The following is a 17,970-nucleotide window of genomic DNA, read 5'->3' as shown; positions in this document are numbered from 1 at the left end:
CCTCGGCCAATGGCTCCAGCTAAAGAAGAGAGGATTCCTTGCGTGGCAGAACGGGCCACCCGAGACCTACCAACACCGACACTCAGGACCCCAGTCAAACAGAGTGGCCTTAGCAAGGGAGGTGGGTGCCATTATCATCACTCACGGATGTGGAACTCATGCCCAGAGGGTATGACCAACCTGTCGGTCCCCAGCCAGGAAGCTGAAGGGCTCAGACGCGAACCTGACTCAGTGTGGCGCTCGGCAGGTCCCTTCCGGGAGCCTCATCCCTGCCTCAGTAGGATGGAGGTGGGGACAGCCCTCCTGAGGACACATTTCCTGCACTGCTTCCCACAGCTGCGCCCAGACTCCCAGGGCCTCTCTCATGCCAAGAGAGTCTGCGGTGGGAGCCAAGACAGCCGACCCCAGAAGCCCCGGGCACCCCAGACGCTCGGCCCTGGGAGGGTGGCTGTGCCGGACAGAGTCCAGACAGAGCTCAGACTCCGGGTCTACACACAGTGACTTTATTACTCTATGGATGCTGGTGAACTGCCCTCCCCAACCAGCTTCACGGGGGCAGGTATCTCTGTCCATCCCATGCCTTAGGGTCACAGGGGGCAGCGAGACCAAGGAGACCACAGCCAGGTCCTGGGTTCAGCTTGTCAGAGCCATCACCCGCTGCCTCCCCCTGACCCCCAATCCGTCCTGCGGGAAGAGAATTCCTAGGGACAAGACCCAGACCCCTTTCCTTCAGCCTCCGCTTCATCAAGGGGGCCTGGCCTGCGCCCGAGCTCCTCCTCGCCTGCCCCTCAGGGGTCCCAGGTCCTCACCTCTGCTCTTCAGGCAGGAAAAGGGCGGGGAGAGAGGAATGGACGAGGGAGAGGGAGGCTGGGCCGCAGGAGAGAGAAGAGGGGGGAAGGAGGAGACATTAGGGAGAGGCCCCTTCACACAGCGAGAGAGGGCGGGAAATCAGGGAGAAGGGGGGGCTGGGGTGAGACCTGAGAAGGAAAGTGAAATTTGGGGGAAAAGGAGTTGGAAAGGAATAGAGAGGAAGGCGTTGGGAAGTTCAGACAAGGGAGGCGCAGGTGAAGGAGGGCAACGGGAGGGAAGGAAGAAGGGAAGAGGCCAAGTGGCGCTGGGAGAGAGGAGGGACGGCCCGGGGGCAGCACCAAGGGCGAGAGGCGGCGCGGGCCAGGAGGCAGCTAACCCAAGGGCCAGGGCGGGAAGGGGCCTCCACCATCAGGGCCCGGAGCTACCGCCCCCTGCGCGCTGGCCGCTGCCCGGCCATGGATGCGCTGGTGGCGCAGTACGTGCTCGCGGCGCCCGAAGCCCTTGCCACACTCCCAGCAGGCAAAGGGCCGCGCTCCCGAGTGCGTCTTGCGGTGGCGCACCAGGTGCTCGCGCCAGTAGAAGGTCTTGCCACACTCGCAGCACGCGTGGGGCTTCTCACGGGCGGGCAGAGGGCGCAGCGCGGGCCCGGGGCTGCCGGGGTGCGTGTCGCGGTGGCGCCGCAGGTGCTCCTTGCGCCGAAAGGCCTTCCCGCACTCAGGGCAGGCGTGCGGCTTCTCGCCCGAGTGGCTCTGCCGGTGGCGCAGCAGGTGAGCTGGTTTCAGGGACGTTTTGCCGCACTCGGGGCAGGACGTGGTGCCCGGGGCCGCCAGGAAGGTGGGCAGGCCAGGCGCCAGCGGGGGGCTGCTGGGCTCCTGCTTGTAGGGGCGCACAGCCTGGGAGTCCCCAGGCGCCGGCCCCTCAGCCCCAGGGGCGGTGCCTGCTGGGAAAAGAAAGAGTCAGCATCTGGATCGGCACGAGGGCGGGGCAAGGACAGCACAGGCTGGGGTGGAGGCAGGGAGGGAACGCTTAAAGGCAGAAACCACTGGGGTGGGAAGAGGGCTGGGCTGTGGGCTTCTTATTCATACCTGTGTCCCGATACCTGTAGTGCCTGGCATACAGTCAATGCCCAATACATAATAGATGATGGCTGGCTGGATGATGGATGAGTAGATGAAGAATGCGTGGGTGGATGATGGGTGGATGAATGTCCAGATGATGGATGGGTGGGTGTGTGAGTGAATGAGTAGATAGATGGATGGGTGGGTGATGGATGCGTAGATGAATGCGTGGGTGGATGATGGATAGATGATGGAGGGATGGATGGATGATGGGTGGATGAATGTACAGATGATGGATAGGTGGGTGGATGACTAGATGGACGGATGGGTGATGGATGCGCAGATGATGAATGCGTGGGTGGATGATGGATAGATGATGATGGGATGGATGGATGATGGGTGGATGAATGTACAGATGATGGATGGGTGGGTGCATGGGTGGATGGGTAGCTGGATGGATGGGTGGGTCATGGATAGATGGGTGATGATGGATGGATGACAGAGGGATGGTGGGATTGGTGTAAGGGGGAACATGTGAAGGATGGATGGATGCCTGGGCGAATGATAGAGGGATGGATGGGTGAATGGGTGGGTATATGATAGAGGAATGGATAGGTGGAGGGTGGATGATGGCTAGATGGGTGCATCGATGGATGGATGGATGGATGAACTTCCAACCCCGAGGCCCACCCATACCCCCAATGCCTGCCCCTTGGGTCTGAACCCTGGGGCTCCTCAAGGGCTGGGGTCCAAGTCTGTCCTTGTCCTGGTGCCAGGATCGTTCACTGAACCCCCTCCCCGGTGCTGGGGGCTGGCAGGGAGAACCAGGGAGGCCAGCGGCTCACCTAAGGGAATCATCCCGCTGTCCTCCTTTCCACCTGTGGCCCTGGGGCCCTGCGTCACATCCTGAGGCACCCTCGTTGCTGACGACCCATTGGGGGAGGCTGCTGGCCCCTGAAATGAGAGCGCAGTTTTGAACTCAGAAACCTGAGCGAGGGCCTCTATTTCTCCCTCTCCCCACCACCGGCGACCAGCTGTGCAATCCCATCCCTGCAGGGGGGAAGCCACAGTCATGCTGGGTGACACTGAAGCCGCCCCACGGAGAGGCCCACAGGTGAGGACCAAGGCCTCCTGCCAGGGAGCCATCTAGAAGCCACCAACCTTCAAATGACAGCCCGGCCAACCCTGCACTGTGACCTCACAGGAGACCCTGGGCCAGGTCCACGTGCCCAAGCCACTCGCAGACTCCTGACCCACAGAGGCTTTCTGAGCTGACAGATGTTACTGTTTTACATCCCTGAGTTTCGGGTGACTTGTTAGGAAGCAAGAAATAACTAATACACCTGTCTCAGATCAGCTTCGTCCTGCCCTTTGGATAAAGTGCAAGCTCCTTAACAAAATGCAGAATATACGAGCTACTTTTAACTTGGGAAAAAAGTAAACTAAGTTCAGAAACAGTTTTTCTCGGTGTGAAACGGCAGAACAGCTGCCAAGCAGGATGGCACCAGCTAGGAAGACCAAAAATTTAAAAAGTTTCAGTCCAACTCTGGTTGTGGTTTCTTTGCCCTACTATATCATTCCTCAAAACCACGTCCCCAAGGGAAGGGGATGAGAATTCTTCTGGTGCCAACGACAGCTAAGCCACATACCACACCTTTTCCCCATTTCAAATAGTTTTGGCCAGATGAGTACCTGCATCATAAAGCAATCGTTGGTGTGAAAATTAGCAATGCCTAGGCCAGGCGAGGTGGCTCATGCCTGTAATCCCAGCACTTTGGGAGGCTGAGGCAGGCGAATCACAAGGTGAGGAGTTTGAGACCAGCTTGGCCAACATGGTGAAATCCTGTCTCTACTAAATTTACAAAAATTAGCTGGGCGTGGTGCCATGCACCTGTAATCAAAGCTTCTCCGGACGCTGAGGCAGGAGAATCACTTGAACCCCGGAGGTGGAGGTTGCAGTGAGCCGAGATCAAGCCACTGCACTCCAGCCTGGGCAACAGAGCGAGACTCTGTCTCAAAAAAAAAAAAAAAAAAGCAAAGCGGCAGGGGCAAACCACCCACCCTCACTCCGACAGACAAGAAAACGTTTCCTAAAGAAGGGGGTCAAGATACAAGAGCATGGGCCTGGTGGCTCATGACTGTAATCCCAGTGACTCAGGCGGCTGAGGCATGCGGATGGGGGCTTGGCACACGCTGACTAGATCCTAGGTGCCTCCCAACCTGGCTGAGGGACCGTGATGGGCTCTGGGGCCTGTTGGAGAGTCAGAACAGCACAGTCTCACTCGGGCCCAGAGCACCACCCTGGACCACCCTCCAGCTCCTTGGCCCTTGGTGGGGCTCCCATGACCCTTGTGTGGTGTCGGCCACAGGCAGAGGCTGGGCAGGGGTGCCGTCCTGGCCTCAGCTCAAGGGCACCGGGGTTGACACACCTGACAGTGGAGCCCGGGAAGCCGTGCCAGCAGAGGGTTCTCCCGGAGATCTTGGGCACAGAAAAGCCTGAGATCCACCCATTCCTCTCGGAACTTCCTGGTTTGAGGTCCCAGAGACAGGGGACGCTGGCCAGGCATCGTCCACAGGAAGAGACATCCAGGGCACACCCATGCGGGGACAGGTGCGCCTTGCAGGGACAGGCACACAGAAGCGGGGAGCATGGAGCAGCCCCGGGATCCTAATCCTCCCTGTGATTTTATGATACGTATACATTGGGTTCTGTCCAGGGCTCCCGGCTCGTGACTCCCACAGCCCTTGTTACAGTCTTGTTCTAATGCTGGGAAGCTTTAGGCCTCAGAAAAAGAGTCTCTCCCTGACCTTCTGCGCCACTTTCACCTGCTCTTCTTTCTCTGCAAGGCAGGCCTTAAAAACTAAAAATATACTTCAATCTTCCCCCACCTCTGGCCATAAAAAATTTTTCTGACCTAATTTGTCTGACTGTGGGTCATAACACCCCCCTTCAGAAGGGGTCCTGCCCCTACCCTGGAGGAAAGAAAGCTGAACAAGGGGGCCAAGAAGGGTCTGAACACACAGGCCTTGCGAGGTTTCCCCGCTCGGTCTACTCAGATTCGGTCACACCCGTTTTATCCAGTCGCATTTCTACATGGCTGTCCATGCTTCAGTTATGCCTCTCAACCAAGTCTCCATAAAAGGCCCAAAGGACAGGGTTCAGGGAGCTTCCAGAAAGCTGAACTCGTGGAGGTGGACAGCAAGGTAAACTAGACCTCACCCACATGCCGGGAGGATGGTGCATCCCAAGTCCACAGCGACCGAGGCCCCTGCGCTCGGAACCCTTCCAGACCTCACCGTACGTGGCTCTCCAGCTGGCTGTTCACTGGTATCCTTTAAAATCTCCTTTGCAATAAATCGGTAAACATGTTTCCCTGATTCTGTGAGCACACTAGCAAATTAACGGAACCAGAGGAGGGGCTGTGGGAGCCTGATTTACAGCCCGTCAGTTGGAAGCACAGATGAAATAACCTGGGGCTTGTGACTGGCATCAGAAATGGGGGGCCAGTCTTGGGATGTGAGCCCTCAACCTGTGGGATCTGGCGCTGTCTCCAGGGAGACCGTGTTGGAAATGCATTAGAGGACACCCAGCTTGCGTCTGCTGCAGAGTTGATTGGTTGCCCGGTATGTGAGGGGACACCCCCTCCAACATTTGGTCACAGACGTCTTCTGTGGTCACTGATACTGAGAATAGAAAAAGATACTTTGAGTGCGTTTTTTCCACAGATCCCCCTGCCCCTGAACCAGCTGTGTCACCTCGGGCAAGCTGCTTCCCTTCCCTGAGATGACACCAGTACCCAGGACGGACCCTGCAGGCTGCGTGGAGACTGGACGAGACGCTGCTGCTGTGTGGTGAGGATCAGCCCTGTCCAGAGAGGTCTGGCCTCTGCCCTTGGCTCCAGGGAGGGTCACCTCTGTGCCCCTAGAACACACTGCCTGATGGCAGGGTCTGCTCACCTGGGGCCCTGGGCCACCCGGGTGGGCGAAGCCAACAGCGTGACTCAGGGTTGGGGGTCTGGGCCACGTGCATCAGCTCGGTCTCTGCCGGGCATGGAGACGAAGGTCAGCGTATCTACACACAACCCCAACAGACACCCAGAGCGCCGAGCTCAGGGGAGCGTCCCTGGCCAGCAGCACCCCCTGCAGGTTGTCACACGTTATTGCCGGGAGGAGTTAGCGCCGTCCACACTCCACGGCGGGAGGACAGTTGGGAGCTCCGAGCACAGAGCCTTCCTCCACCCGTTCCACGCATCTCTTCCCTTGGCTGGTTGTCATCTGTGTCCTTTCTCTGTAATAAGCTGTGACCCTGTGTGTGACTGACTGAGCCAGTGTGGCACAGCCAGGAACACACTGCCTGATGGAGCCCTCCTTACACCCATCCCTGGAGGGCTCAGGAATCGAGATTCCAAAATTGCAGCTGAGGAAGCCAAGGCTCCGAGAATCCCAGACATGTGTCCAAGGTCACCAGCTTGGAAGAGGCGGAGGCAGGACTCATATCCAGCTTTGAAGTCTGTGTACTTTAACTGAGAGACTCTGGTCGGCTTTGAAGTCTGTGTACTTTAACTGAGAGACTCTGGTCGGCTTTGAAGTCTGTGTACTTTAATTGAGAGACTTCCTAAGGATGGAGCATCCTCGTGTGTCTGGGCTAAGCTCCACCTGCCCCAGCACATCAGTCTATCTACCCACTGCGGAATCAAGCTGCCAATGTTCTGCTGAGGGTCCCATGAGACTGGCTGCAACCTTCTTTTCCTGTGCTGTCCTTGTCCTGTTAGGTGGGTGGGGGTGGGGGTGGGGGTGGCAGCCTTGCCAATGAGCGGAGGAACACCTTCCCTGTGTTCTAGAAGTTTGTGTAAAAGATGAGAAGATGAAGCTGGCATGGTGGCTCATGCCTGTAATCCCAGCACTTTGGGAGGCTGAGGCGGGTGGATCATAAGGGCAGGAGTTTGAGACCAGCCTAGCCAACGTGGTGAAACCCCGTCTCTCCTGAAAACACAAAAAAATTAGCCGGGCATGGTAACATGCACCTGTAATCCCAGCTACTTGGGATGCTGAGGCAGGAGAATTGCTTGAGCATGGGAGGCAGAGGTTGCAGTGAGCTGAGACCACGCCACTGCACTCCAGCATGGGTGACAGAGTGAGACTCCGCCTCAAAAAAAAGAACAGATGAGAATGATCAGTTCCTTGGAGGCCTGGCACAACTTACACATAAAGTGCTGGAGCCCAGCGCCTTCATGTAAAGTGCTGGAACCCGGCGCCTTCTACACGCCAAAGTCTTTCGTCACCTTTTGATCTCCCCTCTCTGGTTTCCAGACTCTCACATCTGCCACTACATCATGAGCATGTGCTGGTGATTTATATTTTCCTAGAAAACTGTCCATTTCATCTAGGACTTCGAATGCATTGTGTACGTTGTTCTCAACGGCTGTCAAATCCGCTCCATCCCCGGCTTTGCTTGCTTCCACCAACAGTGTTTGTGCCGTTTCTTGTTTTCCTCCTAGTCAACTTGCTGAAGGTTTGCACTATTCTACCATTCTTTTCAAATACTGAGTTTGGGGCTTGATTATCAACCTGTCCTCTGCTAATCTGCTAAGTTTGGCTTTTACATTGAACAGCTACCCTGCGCTATTTTCCTGTGCTCCCAGCTGCCTCTGGAGCCCCAGGGCCTCCCCTTCAATTCCGACCTGAGATGCAGGCTGACTGGGGCATTTCCTGTCAAGCTAACCAGGTACTGGCTGGAGCTGCCTCTCCCCGCCTCCCAGGCCGACCCCACTGGCTTTTCTCTGCATTTCCCCCCTTGGCAGACGCCCTGCCCCCATCTGTCTCAAACTATCCCCTTTCGCTATTGTGTGCCTGAGGCCAGATGCTGAGTGACTACAGCCAGGTCATTCGATCTTTCTGGGCAGATCAGATTCTCTCTCCACAGAAGTGAGGAAGCTGACCATACCCTGGTCTTCCTGTCAAACCCTGTATATCAAAGCAGGACAAGAGGAGGCTAGGAACGGTTAGCCATTCCCTCCACAGCAGGACAAGAGGAGGCTGGGACGGGTTAGCCATTCCTCAATGAGTATTTTTGTAGCACCTACTATGTGCCCAGCACCATCCTGAGCTCCAGGGACACATCACTGAACAAAAGACAAGGCCCCAACCCACAGGAGACTATATGAGACTACATTCCAGCTGCTAGACATACCATAAAAAAGTCATAAACAAACTTGACAAGGCCAACGTAGCCAAGAAGGCTACATATTTCTCTAAGTCCCCTAGACTCTGAGGAGATGGGAACAGTCCTTAGAACCATGGAGTCCGTGATTCCCAAATGTTCCCTGTTCTCCCCCAAATGGAAGAGTCTGCCCCCTCCTGAATGACGGGCTCTCTCTTGTTGGTGGTCCCCAACTCCGGTGGCTCACACAGGTCAGGAGGCACTTTTTAAAAAAATGTGAAAGTCTACTAGCTGGCAAAGGATGCATCCAGAATAACATGAACGAATCTCAAGGGCAAGAAAACAATCCAGTCTGAAAATGGACAGAAGACTTTGCTACAGACCAAATGTTTGTGTGCTTCTCAAATTCTTATGTTGAAATCCTAACCCTGAAGGTAATGAGATTACGTGGGGCCTTTGGGAGGTGATTAGGTCATGAAGGGGGAGCCCTCGCGGATGGGATTAGTGCCCTTCTAGAAGAGACCCCAGAGAGACCCCTCACCCCTTCTGCCCTGTGAGGACACAGCAGGAAGCCACCATCTGTGAACTAGCAGGAGGCCCTCACCAAACACTGAGCTGGCCTTGATCTCAAACTCCCCAGCCTGCAGAACTGTGAGAAACACATTCCCGTTGTTTTCAGCCAGCACCCTATGGTACCTTGTTACAGCAGCCCAAACAGACTAAGACGTCACGCAACCCAGCAACTGCACTCCTGGGCGCTTACCCTAGATAAATGTTAACGTGTATTCACACAGAAACCTATTCAGAGACGTAAACCAGCTCTATTAAAAAAAAAAAACAAAACCCTGGAATCAACCCAAATGTCCTTCAACAGGAGAATGGAGACATTCAGTTAAAAAATTACTGAAGCTGAGGCCCCACTCACCTCATAACCGCAACTTCAAATCTAAGAGTAAAATCCTGGCAACAGTATTTTTTCTTTTTTTGAGACAGAGTCTCACTCTGTCGCCCAGGCTGGAGTGCAGTGGTGCAATCTTGGCTCACTGCAATCTCCAGCTCCTGGGTTCAAACGATTCTCCTGCCCCAGCCTTCTGAGTAGCTGAGATTACAGGCACACACCACCACGCCCAGCTGATTTTTGTATTTTTAGTAGAGATGCAGTTTTGCCATGTTGGCCAGGCTGGTCTCGAACTCCTGACCTCAGGTGAGCTGCCCACCTTGGCCTCCCAAAGTGCTGGGATGACAGGTGTGAGCCACTGTGCCCGGCCGACAGTATTTTTTAAAAGTTTCCAGGTGAGCTCTACCGCTTTCTACCAGCACAGGAGCCTCTCCTCAGCTGTCCTCTCTTTCTCATCCGGCAATGTCTCGGTGAAAACTCTGAGGACAGGCGAGGACCCACAGACCAGATGCCAAGAAACCCCAATCCACAGCAGCGCCCCCAGATGTCAGCTGTCTGTACACCACCGTCAGCTACAATGGCTGTCACCCGGGCTCTTATTACTCTTCTTTACTTTTACCTAAAACTAAAATAACACTGACTTAAGACCATGTTGTATCATTGCCGGAAATGGAAAGCCAGTATCATGTGCCAGACAGAGAGGTCATGGGAAATTCAATCACTCACAGCAGTGTTATTCCAGTCCGTGTGGATACTGATAGGAGAAGGCTCTGAGCCTGAGATCTGCTCTTACTAAAAAGAGAGAGTAACAAATACAAGAGAGATGCTAAAGACATCCCAGAGCCACAGTGGGAGGTTCACCTCGGAGCGAGCAGAGAACGCAGGAGAGTCCCGACGGCCCTGGAGCCTGGTGATTTCCCAACTTTTAGAATTCACTGAACCAATAGAACTCTCTCTGCATCCCCGAATGGAAGATTTGTTTTTTATTTTGCAAGATATATACATTAAAAGCAACAATAACCATGACCTACTTTTACCATCTTTTCCTAAAAGAACATTTTAATGCCAACAAAACAGATGGCATGAGCTCATAGTAACAGTGGCTGAAATCTACCTAGACGGCACCCATGTGCCAGATCCTGTTCTGAGCTGTCATGGAAACTGGAAAGGGCATAACCCCGAGGTTGATGGATTCCATGTTAGTTCTATTCCACCCCCACTTCACCTTGCGTTCACTTCGCCTCTGTGGCAGACAGAATAATGGCCCCAAAGATGTACATGGTCTGATCCCCAGAACCTGTCACTTGCTGTCTCAGGGCAACAAGGACTCTGCAGACGGGAGGGAGTTAAGCACTGACGTGGGGAAACTCTCCTGAACTATCCTGACGAGCCCAATGTCATCACAGGCGTCCTAAGACGTGACCACAGTACACCATGGAATACTATGCAGCAATGAAAAAGAATGAGTTCATGTCCTTTGTAGGTACATGGATGAACTGGAAGCCGTCATCCTCGGCAAATTAACACAGGAACAGAAAACCAAATACCGCATGTTCTCACTCAGAAGTGGGAGTTGAACAGTGAGAACACATGGACATAGGGAGGGGAACAACACACACACCAGGGCCTGTCGGGGGCTGGTGGAAGGGGAGGGAGAGCATGAGGACAAACACCTAAGGCATGTGGGGCTTAAAACCTAGATGACAGGTTGGTATGTGCAGCAAACCTTCATGGCACATGTAACAAACCTGCACGTTCAGCACATGTATCCCAGAACTTAAAGTAAAATAAATAAATAAATAATGAAAGAAGTGACCACGGGACCTAGGCGGGTCAAGGTCAGAGGAGTGATGGGGGATGGAAGCAGAGGTCGGAGTGCAGCACTCTGAGGACGGAGGAAGGGCCATGAACCAAGGAATGCGGGCAGCCTCTAGGAGCCTTGATTTTGGAGCCTTGAGAAGGGACGTGGCCCTGCAGACACCTCGATTTTGGGCCATGAGACCAAACCATTTTGGACTTCTGACCTCCAGAACTGTAACAGACTTGTGTGATTTATAAGCTGCTGGGTTTGTGATTTGTTACAACCCACTTTCAGGAACAATGAGCCGGAAGGAGGGTGAGGATAGAGAAGCCAGAGCCAGCCCAGAGGTGCTAGGAGGCGGGAGCAGAGGCAGCGGCGAGCTGTATCCCAGACAATAAGCGGGGGGGAGTGTTTGGGGGCTGGTCAGGCCGCATGAGAAGGGAGACGGATGAGGCCACTGGCAGCCTTGACAGGAGCTGCTCCCTCTGGAAGAAAGGAAGGATGCCCGGCTGCCGTGGACTGAAAGGCTTTGCTCGCTTTGCCTCACCAAGATGCCACCTCTCTGCTGCTACATCTTAGCACCCAGCAGGCACTCGGTACGCACTTACGAGGAGCACCCAATCACTGACTCTTCATCCTCCTGCCACTGGGGGCTCGGGCCTGGCCACAAACACCCCCTCACTCAGGGCCCCTCTGCTGCTCGCGGTGGCTCAGGGCCTTTGCACTGGCTGCTCCCGTGGCCTGGACCAGTCTTCTCAGAGGTCTCTGCGTGGCTGCCCACTGCTCATCACCCAGGCCCCACACAGCAGCCACCAGCCATGGGAGAGTGCCACTACTGAAAGGACGGTATTTTGAATACATTGGGGTCCATGAAGTAAATCTGCCTTTTTTTAACGTGCTGACTAGAACACTTAAGATGGTGTCTGCAGCTCCCATAACACGTCCCCGCCGGACAGGACTCTAAGCCAGGCCGGCTGCTTCCCCAGCGGGGCCAGGCAGTCAGTGCCTCCAGCTCCTCGGGCCCTCTGTGGTCATCACGGTGGCAAGCGTCAGCCCCAGGTGACGTGAGTGGATGGGTGTGGCTGTGCACTAAGACTTCACCCAGAACGTGAGTCGGCCCTTGCCTGCTATGTGGTCAGGAAACCAAACCTGCCCAGAGAGATGCCTGGCTTTGCCCTCCGCCCCCGGGAAGCCATCTCTGAACCTCTGGAGCCTCAGGCATGACAAGGAGGGTCTGCCTGCCCGGGGGACTCAGGCCAGCCCGACAGCAAGATGAATTTGGGGTAGAGTTTGGGCCAGGGGGTATCCTTGACTTTCAAGGGGCTGGAGGCCGAGGTCAGCCACACAGAGCGGGGAGGAGTCCCCAGTAAGAGCCCGGGACACCACGGTCTGAGAAGCGTCCCTGGCTGGCAACACTCCCTGCGTGCGGGCAGAGTGCGGGGAGGGGACGGCTGGTAACTGCGGTCCCTGGAGCCTTCCTGGCCCTCTTCCCAGCTGCTTCCAGCACGTCCTTCTCTGATAAGCCGTGACCGTGAACATGGCTGTGAGTCCTTCTAGAGAACTCGCAAGTATGCCAGGGTCTTGGGGCCCTCCTGCCTTGCAGCTGGGGTGGGGATGGAGGGTGCCTTACGTGGACTCCACGCTGTACCGCGGCCTCCCCACCGCGGGTCACACTGGTTTTCAGGGGCTCAGTGGTGCTCCTCCCTGGGCTTCCTGGTGGCTTCCCCGCACCTTCCCCTCTCCCTTCCCCGCTTGCAGTCCCGCCAGGCTCACCCAGAGCTCCTCCAGCAGGGCCACCGCCTCCTCCCCGCTCTGCGGCTGCCGGCTGCACACCCAGGCCTGCGTGTCGGCGGGCAGCGCGCTCAGGAACTGCTCCAGCACCAGCAGCTCCAGCATCTGCTCCTTGGTGTGCACCTCGGGCCGCAGCCAGTCCCGGCACAGGGCGCGGAGCAGCCCCAGCGCCTCCCGCGGGCCCGGCGCGTCGCCCAGGTGGAAGCGGCGGAAGCGGTGCCACGGGGAGTCCAGCGCCAGGCCCTCGGCCTCCTGCTTCACGGGCACCGCCACCTCCATGGGACCTCCCGGTCCGCAGCGCCTGCAGGGAACAGGCCGGTGAGACCCCCGCCCGCCAAGACCCCTGCCCGTGGTGCCCAGACTCACAATGGGACCCACGCTCTTCTTTTTACTTTTTATTTTTTGAGACAGAGTTTCGCTCTTTCCTCCAGGTTGGAGGGCAGTGGCGGATCTCAGCTCACTGCAACCTCAGCTCTGGGGTTCAGGCGGTTCTCCTGCCTCGGCCTCCCGAGTAGCTGGAATTACAGGCACCCGCCACCACGCCTGGCTAATTTTTATATCTTTAGTAGAGATGGGGTTTCGCCATGTTGGCCAGGCTGATCTCAAACTCCTGACCCCAGGTGATCCGCCCACCTCGGCCTCCCACAGTGCTGGGAATTACAGGCGTGAGCCACTGCACCCGGCCTGGGACCCGTGCTTCTGAGCCGCCCACGTACCCAGGATAGGCCCGGCCTCTGTGCCTCGGTTTCCCCTGTAAGATAAAGCACTCACCTGCCCCGCCTGGCCCGGGGGCAAAGAGGTCTCTGTGAGGGGGCAGCGCTCACTCGGGTGGTGAGGAAAGGGTGTGCCCTTCCTGGGATCCCAGGGAGTCAAGTCCAGGCTGGGTCCCGCCCTGGGCCCCCGGCCTCTGTACCTCAGTCCTGCAGCTCCTCCCGCAGCCTGTCCTGAGGATTCAACCAGAAAACACAGAAAGAGCTTGCAGCAGGCCTGGCAGCAGCGGGTCACCATCAGCACCACCCTCACTGGACTTGTGGGGCCGTGCACCCCACACCCTGGGAGCAGACACTTTGCAGCCTACTCAGAAGCCACCCCAACTAACTGCTGTGGCCTGAATTTGTCCCCCAAAAGCCACCTGTGGAAGCTCTCACCCCAGTGTGACCGTATTTGGAGATGAAGCTTTTAGCTGGTAATGAAGGTTAACTGAGGTCACAAGGGCTGGGCCCAATCGGGCTGTGGCCTTATAAGAGGAAGGGACACTGGGACAGAGTACAGACAGGGTCTCACTATATTGCCCAGGCTGGTCTCAAACTCCTGGACTCAAGTGATCCTCCCACCTCGGCCTCTCAAAGTGCTGGGATTACAGGAGTGAGCCACTGTGCCCGGTCTGGCTCACTTTCTATCTTCTCGGACTGAAGGCCAGTGCCCACCGCAAGGCCTCTGCACCTGCTGCTGCCTCCCGCTGGATCACTCTTTCCCCCCTGATCTTTGCTTACCTGACTCCTTCTCATGACTGAGGCCTCCATGCAATTATTACCCCCTTGGAGAGCCTCCTCAGATCACCCCCTCCGAGGCTGCACCCATGTGCCCTTCCCCCAATTGCTAACACATCACCCTTATTAGTTTTCTTTTAGCATTTAACAAGATCTAGTGTTATGATATCTGTGTGCTGACTTTCTTCACTACAATTCAAGCTCCATGCGGGCAAGAGACGCCATATTCCACCCCCAGCATTCTGGCTAGCACTCAAATAAACTTTACAGGCTGATCAATCCCATGAGGTTGGTGTTACTACCAAGTTGCAGATGGAGCAAGGGGAGGTGTCTTACCCAAAGTCACTGAGCTAACACGTGGCAGAGCCTGGACTCACACATCCACATCTCTCTGGCTCCACAGCCAGGCCACAGCCTCACCTCCCACCCCACCCATCCATCAATTTAAGGATTGATGAACCTGGGAGCAGGCAGAAAGGCTTATCGGAAGACCCAGGCCAGATCCAAGTCTCAAAAGCCACACAAATGCCTGCTCTGCTATAAAAAAGATCCCTCTGGGACTAAGGAGGAATTTCCGCCAGAGGGCAAGGCCACAGGCCATCAAGCTGACCCTGTTTGCAATCTCAGAGGTGATCACAGGTCACTACACCCTGGGCTGTCCAGAAAGTGAGCTCTCTGGGGCAGTGACCAAGTCCAGCTCTTCTCTGGGTCAGTGGGGCCATCCAGCACAGGGCCTGCCCCCAAGAAAGCACATGCTGTTAAGTAAGGGCATTCCACCATGTCAATCCACCCTATCATCCAATGAGCGCCCTGTGCTACGTGCATTCAACAGCTGTAACCCTGCTGTCTAGCTGTCTGTGTCCACAAAGCACAGTCCAGTCCAGAGCCAGGCACCCCGGATGCCTCAAAGACAGCCACTGAGTAGCTAGTGTCTTATACTACCCCACCCAACCTTCCCAACAGACCTGTGAGCTGGGGAGATGGGTCCCCTCTTACCATAGGGAAATGCTCAGAGAGTGAAGGAGCCACAAATGGGACCCAGATGTGACTCCAGAGTCCACACCAGTTCCACCCGGTACCCCGGCGCCAGCACCCACGCATGCTGGGTTAATATCATGGCTAAGAGGCTGTGGAGCCTGGCTTCAACTTCCAGCTCTGCCACTCATCAGCAGTGTGACTGTGGACATATGACTTACCCCCTCTGTGCTTCATTTCTCCACCTGAGACACAGGACTAACAAGAGCTCCTTCCTCTCAAGAGGCTGCTGGGAGCAGGAGTTAGAAGCAGCCTCCAAAGGCTAAGTGCTCGACAAAGACCGGTTTGTCTACTCGAGTTTCCCAACCTCGACATTAATGGCACTTGTGTTGTGGGGGGCTATCCTGTGCAACATACAATGTCTACCAGCATCTCTGCCTCTTTTTATGAGATGCCAGTAGCACTTCCCCAGTTGGAAAAAAAAGTCTCCAGACATTGCCACATGTCCCCTGGGGGACAAAACCACTCCTGGTTGAGAGCTGCTAGCCCACTGGACAAATATTTACCTACAGCACAAAGGCTCTGGGGCAAATTCCAGCTCTGCCTCCTACCAGTTCTGTGTCCTTGGACAAGGTACAAGGCACCTTTTGTAATACCCTGTATCTCCACTTAGTTGACTGTAAAGTGATAGAAGGAGAACAAAAATGCTGAGAACTACACCTGGCTAGTAAGTGTCCAGTCAGACTTAGGGTTCCTTTGTCGAAGTTTCCCTGCGAGGTGCCCAGGGGACACTGCTGTGAACACGCACGCAGATTAAAATGCTAAGTATACATTGGAATAGGCGTTAAAATCGGATACAGACGAGGGTGACTCCATCCTGAATGGGGTAGAGGTGGCGGGGGTCAACTTCAGATGACAATAAACAGAGTTTCTAAGCACTTTACACATATTACCGAAGGTAATAATGCCTTGTAACAAGCTAAAAAGGCAGATGCTCCTCACCGAGAAAGCAGCAAAACAGAGCAACGATCCTTATCGTCAGGAATTTCACAACTCTGTAAAAGTTGCACTTGTAGAAGCAGCGCGCAAAACGAGCCACCTGCGCCGTATCTACGTTACAACAATAACCATCGTCCCCGGAAGCCCCTTCCCGCAAACCTTTCCGAAGGGGTCCGGTCCCAGCGCCCCCAGACTCCTTTGTAGGGTCCAGCTTCCCACTCAGCTTTCATCTCACAGCCCACCCTCTCTAGGGTCCCCTTCCCCTCCCCCACCTGTCCCTCCCCCGTCCTCTCCCTCAGCTTCTCTCTCCCGCGTTCAGGACCTCGAGGATCCACGACCCCCTCCCACTACCCACCCCTCCCCCTCTCCAAGTCCCTCCCCCTCTAGTTCTCTCTCCCAGCCCCTCCCCCATCACCCTTTTCCTCCCCTCCCCGCAAGTCCCCCATCTTTCCCTCCTGAGGCCCCCAGCGCCCCTCTTCCCGTCCAAGTTCTGGTCCCTCCCTCGTCCAACCGCCCCCACCCGATCCCTCCCTCCTTCCCCCCTCGCTCACCTCACTCTCTCAGGCGAGGCCCCCCAAGCCCCATCACCTCCCCGCACATGCGCACAAAGCTCACCGGGACTCCATGCCCCAGCAGGCTTTGCGCCAAACTCCCCCCCGTCCCCCTCCCCCAATCCCATACTCCGAGTCGCTCGTTCAGCCCAACAACTCCCAATGAAGCACCGGCCTCACCCCGAACTACAACTCCCAGGAAGCATCGCGGCAAAGGCGGCTGCCCATTGGCCCTCGCCGTGGGGACCGGCTCACCCCTGTTTGTCACCGCGTGGCGTCTTCGCCAACACTGGAACTACATTTCCCAAGATACATGAATGCGTCGTCTGCAGCCTATTGGACCTTGACGGCGCAAACGTCGCTGGCTCTCTGAGCACGTCAGGCTTTGGACTACATTTCCCAGAATGCACGAGGAGACTTCCCAGTGGTCTGCGCGCGGGCCCTGGGCATGCGCAGATGTGCCGGGAAAAAAAGAGGGAGGAGGAGCCATGGCGGCGCTGTTGTGGAGATCAGGGGAGGCCGGGCACCGCCGGGCATTTGGGAGGTTGGGCCTCCGGAGCTCTGGAAGCTGGCAAGCGAAGAGGAGGAGGAGGAGACCAGGCTAGAGTTCTGCGCCAATCAGGAGTGCAGGCTACGTCTCCTTGACTACGGATCGCATTTTTTTTTTTTTTTGTCCTCCCTCTCCTCCCGGGCAGAACTTAAGGGCCGATGCCGTTGCCAGGAATCAGGACGTGAGCAGGCTGCCCTCCTGTTCCGGGGTGGGCGGTGGCTCAGGAGGGGGCCAGCGCGGGGGCCTCGGTTTGGCTCTTCCTGTGTGTGAACCTGGACAGGGCACCGCCCTCTCTTTAGCCTCAGTTTCCCCTGGGGTGAATTGGGGGACAGCGCTACCTGCCACGCGTCCTCGCGTCTGCCCCTATTGGACAGACTACTGCCGCGTCCTGAGGCCTCAGTTTCTGCATCTCAGAACTGTGAAGAAGCATATTTGGATTTTAGAGCAGACAGACATCCTAAGAGATCAGCTGACGCTTTTTATCTAGACAGTTCCAGACCTGATTATGGCTCATACAAGCCCTACCCCAGCCCGCAGCGTATTTCCTCCTCTTTACAACAAAGATAAGAGAATCCCCCTCCCATCCTCCACCTCCCCGGCTGATCTGAAGACTCCGCGGCATAAAAACGAAGACAGTGGCTTACCCATAACAAGCATTCATTACATGGAAGTTGTTCCTCTTATATTCATAAATGAACAACTTTCCCCAGGTTTCACAAGCGATGAGTGGCTGACTCAGAACTTTGTGACCAGTTTGCCCACGGTGGCCTAATCTGCCCTGGCCCACCTGTCTACCACTGTCTTCTCCTCGTGTTTAATGAGTTCCAGTCATGCCTGCTTTCTACTCCTAGAGCACGCTGATCTTCTTCCCACTCATATCCGATGGC

General features: G+C 55.9%; 1 protein-coding gene across 3 annotated transcripts; it reads right to left on the bottom strand.

Annotated features, from left to right (window-relative positions):
• Positions 1–405: 405 nt before the first annotated feature.
• Positions 406–16,633, bottom strand: ZNF444 (zinc finger protein 444). 3 transcript variants are annotated; one of them, XM_032171263.2, is made up of 5 exons: positions 16,534–16,633; positions 13,290–13,462; positions 12,501–12,819; positions 2,714–2,822; positions 406–1,750 (listed from the first exon to the last, which is right to left on the bottom strand). In XM_032171263.2, exons 3-5 carry the CDS (start codon positions 12,795–12,797, stop codon positions 1,182–1,184), a joined length of 975 nt encoding a protein of 324 aa, XP_032027154.1. In that variant the 5' UTR covers positions 12,798–12,819; positions 13,290–13,462; positions 16,534–16,633; the 3' UTR covers positions 406–1,181. The 3 variants fall into 3 exon arrangements, with proteins under 3 accessions (XP_032027154.1, XP_032027155.1, XP_032027157.1); XM_032171264.2 differs by lacking the exon at positions 16,534–16,633 and adding an exon at positions 15,986–16,256; XM_032171266.2 differs by having other exon boundaries at positions 408–1,747.
• Between the last annotated feature and the right edge of the window lie 1,337 nt (positions 16,634–17,970).

The sequence above is a fragment of the Hylobates moloch genome, unplaced genomic scaffold, assembly GCF_009828535.3.
Source record: "Hylobates moloch isolate HMO894 unplaced genomic scaffold, HMol_V3 SCAFFOLD_12, whole genome shotgun sequence".
Classification (NCBI taxonomy): Eukaryota; Metazoa; Chordata; class Mammalia; order Primates; family Hylobatidae; genus Hylobates; species Hylobates moloch.
The sequence above is the reverse complement of the archived record's forward strand: the minus strand, read 5'-3'. Positions and strand labels throughout refer to the sequence as shown.

Excerpts from the sequence above, each read along its gene's own strand:
- ZNF444 (XM_032171263.2), bottom strand. The coding sequence starts at position 12,797 with ATGGAGGTGGCGGTGCCCGTGAAGCAGGAGGCCGAGGGCCTGGCGCTG. Across the intron at positions 2,823-12,500 it reads CCCTGCTGGAGGAGCTCTGG|GGGCCAGCAGCCTCCCCCAA; the intron begins GTGAGCCTGGCG and ends CTCTCATTTCAG. Across the intron at positions 1,751-2,713 it reads CAGCGGGATGATTCCCTTAG|CAGGCACCGCCCCTGGGGCT; the intron begins GTGAGCCGCTGG and ends TTCTTTTCCCAG.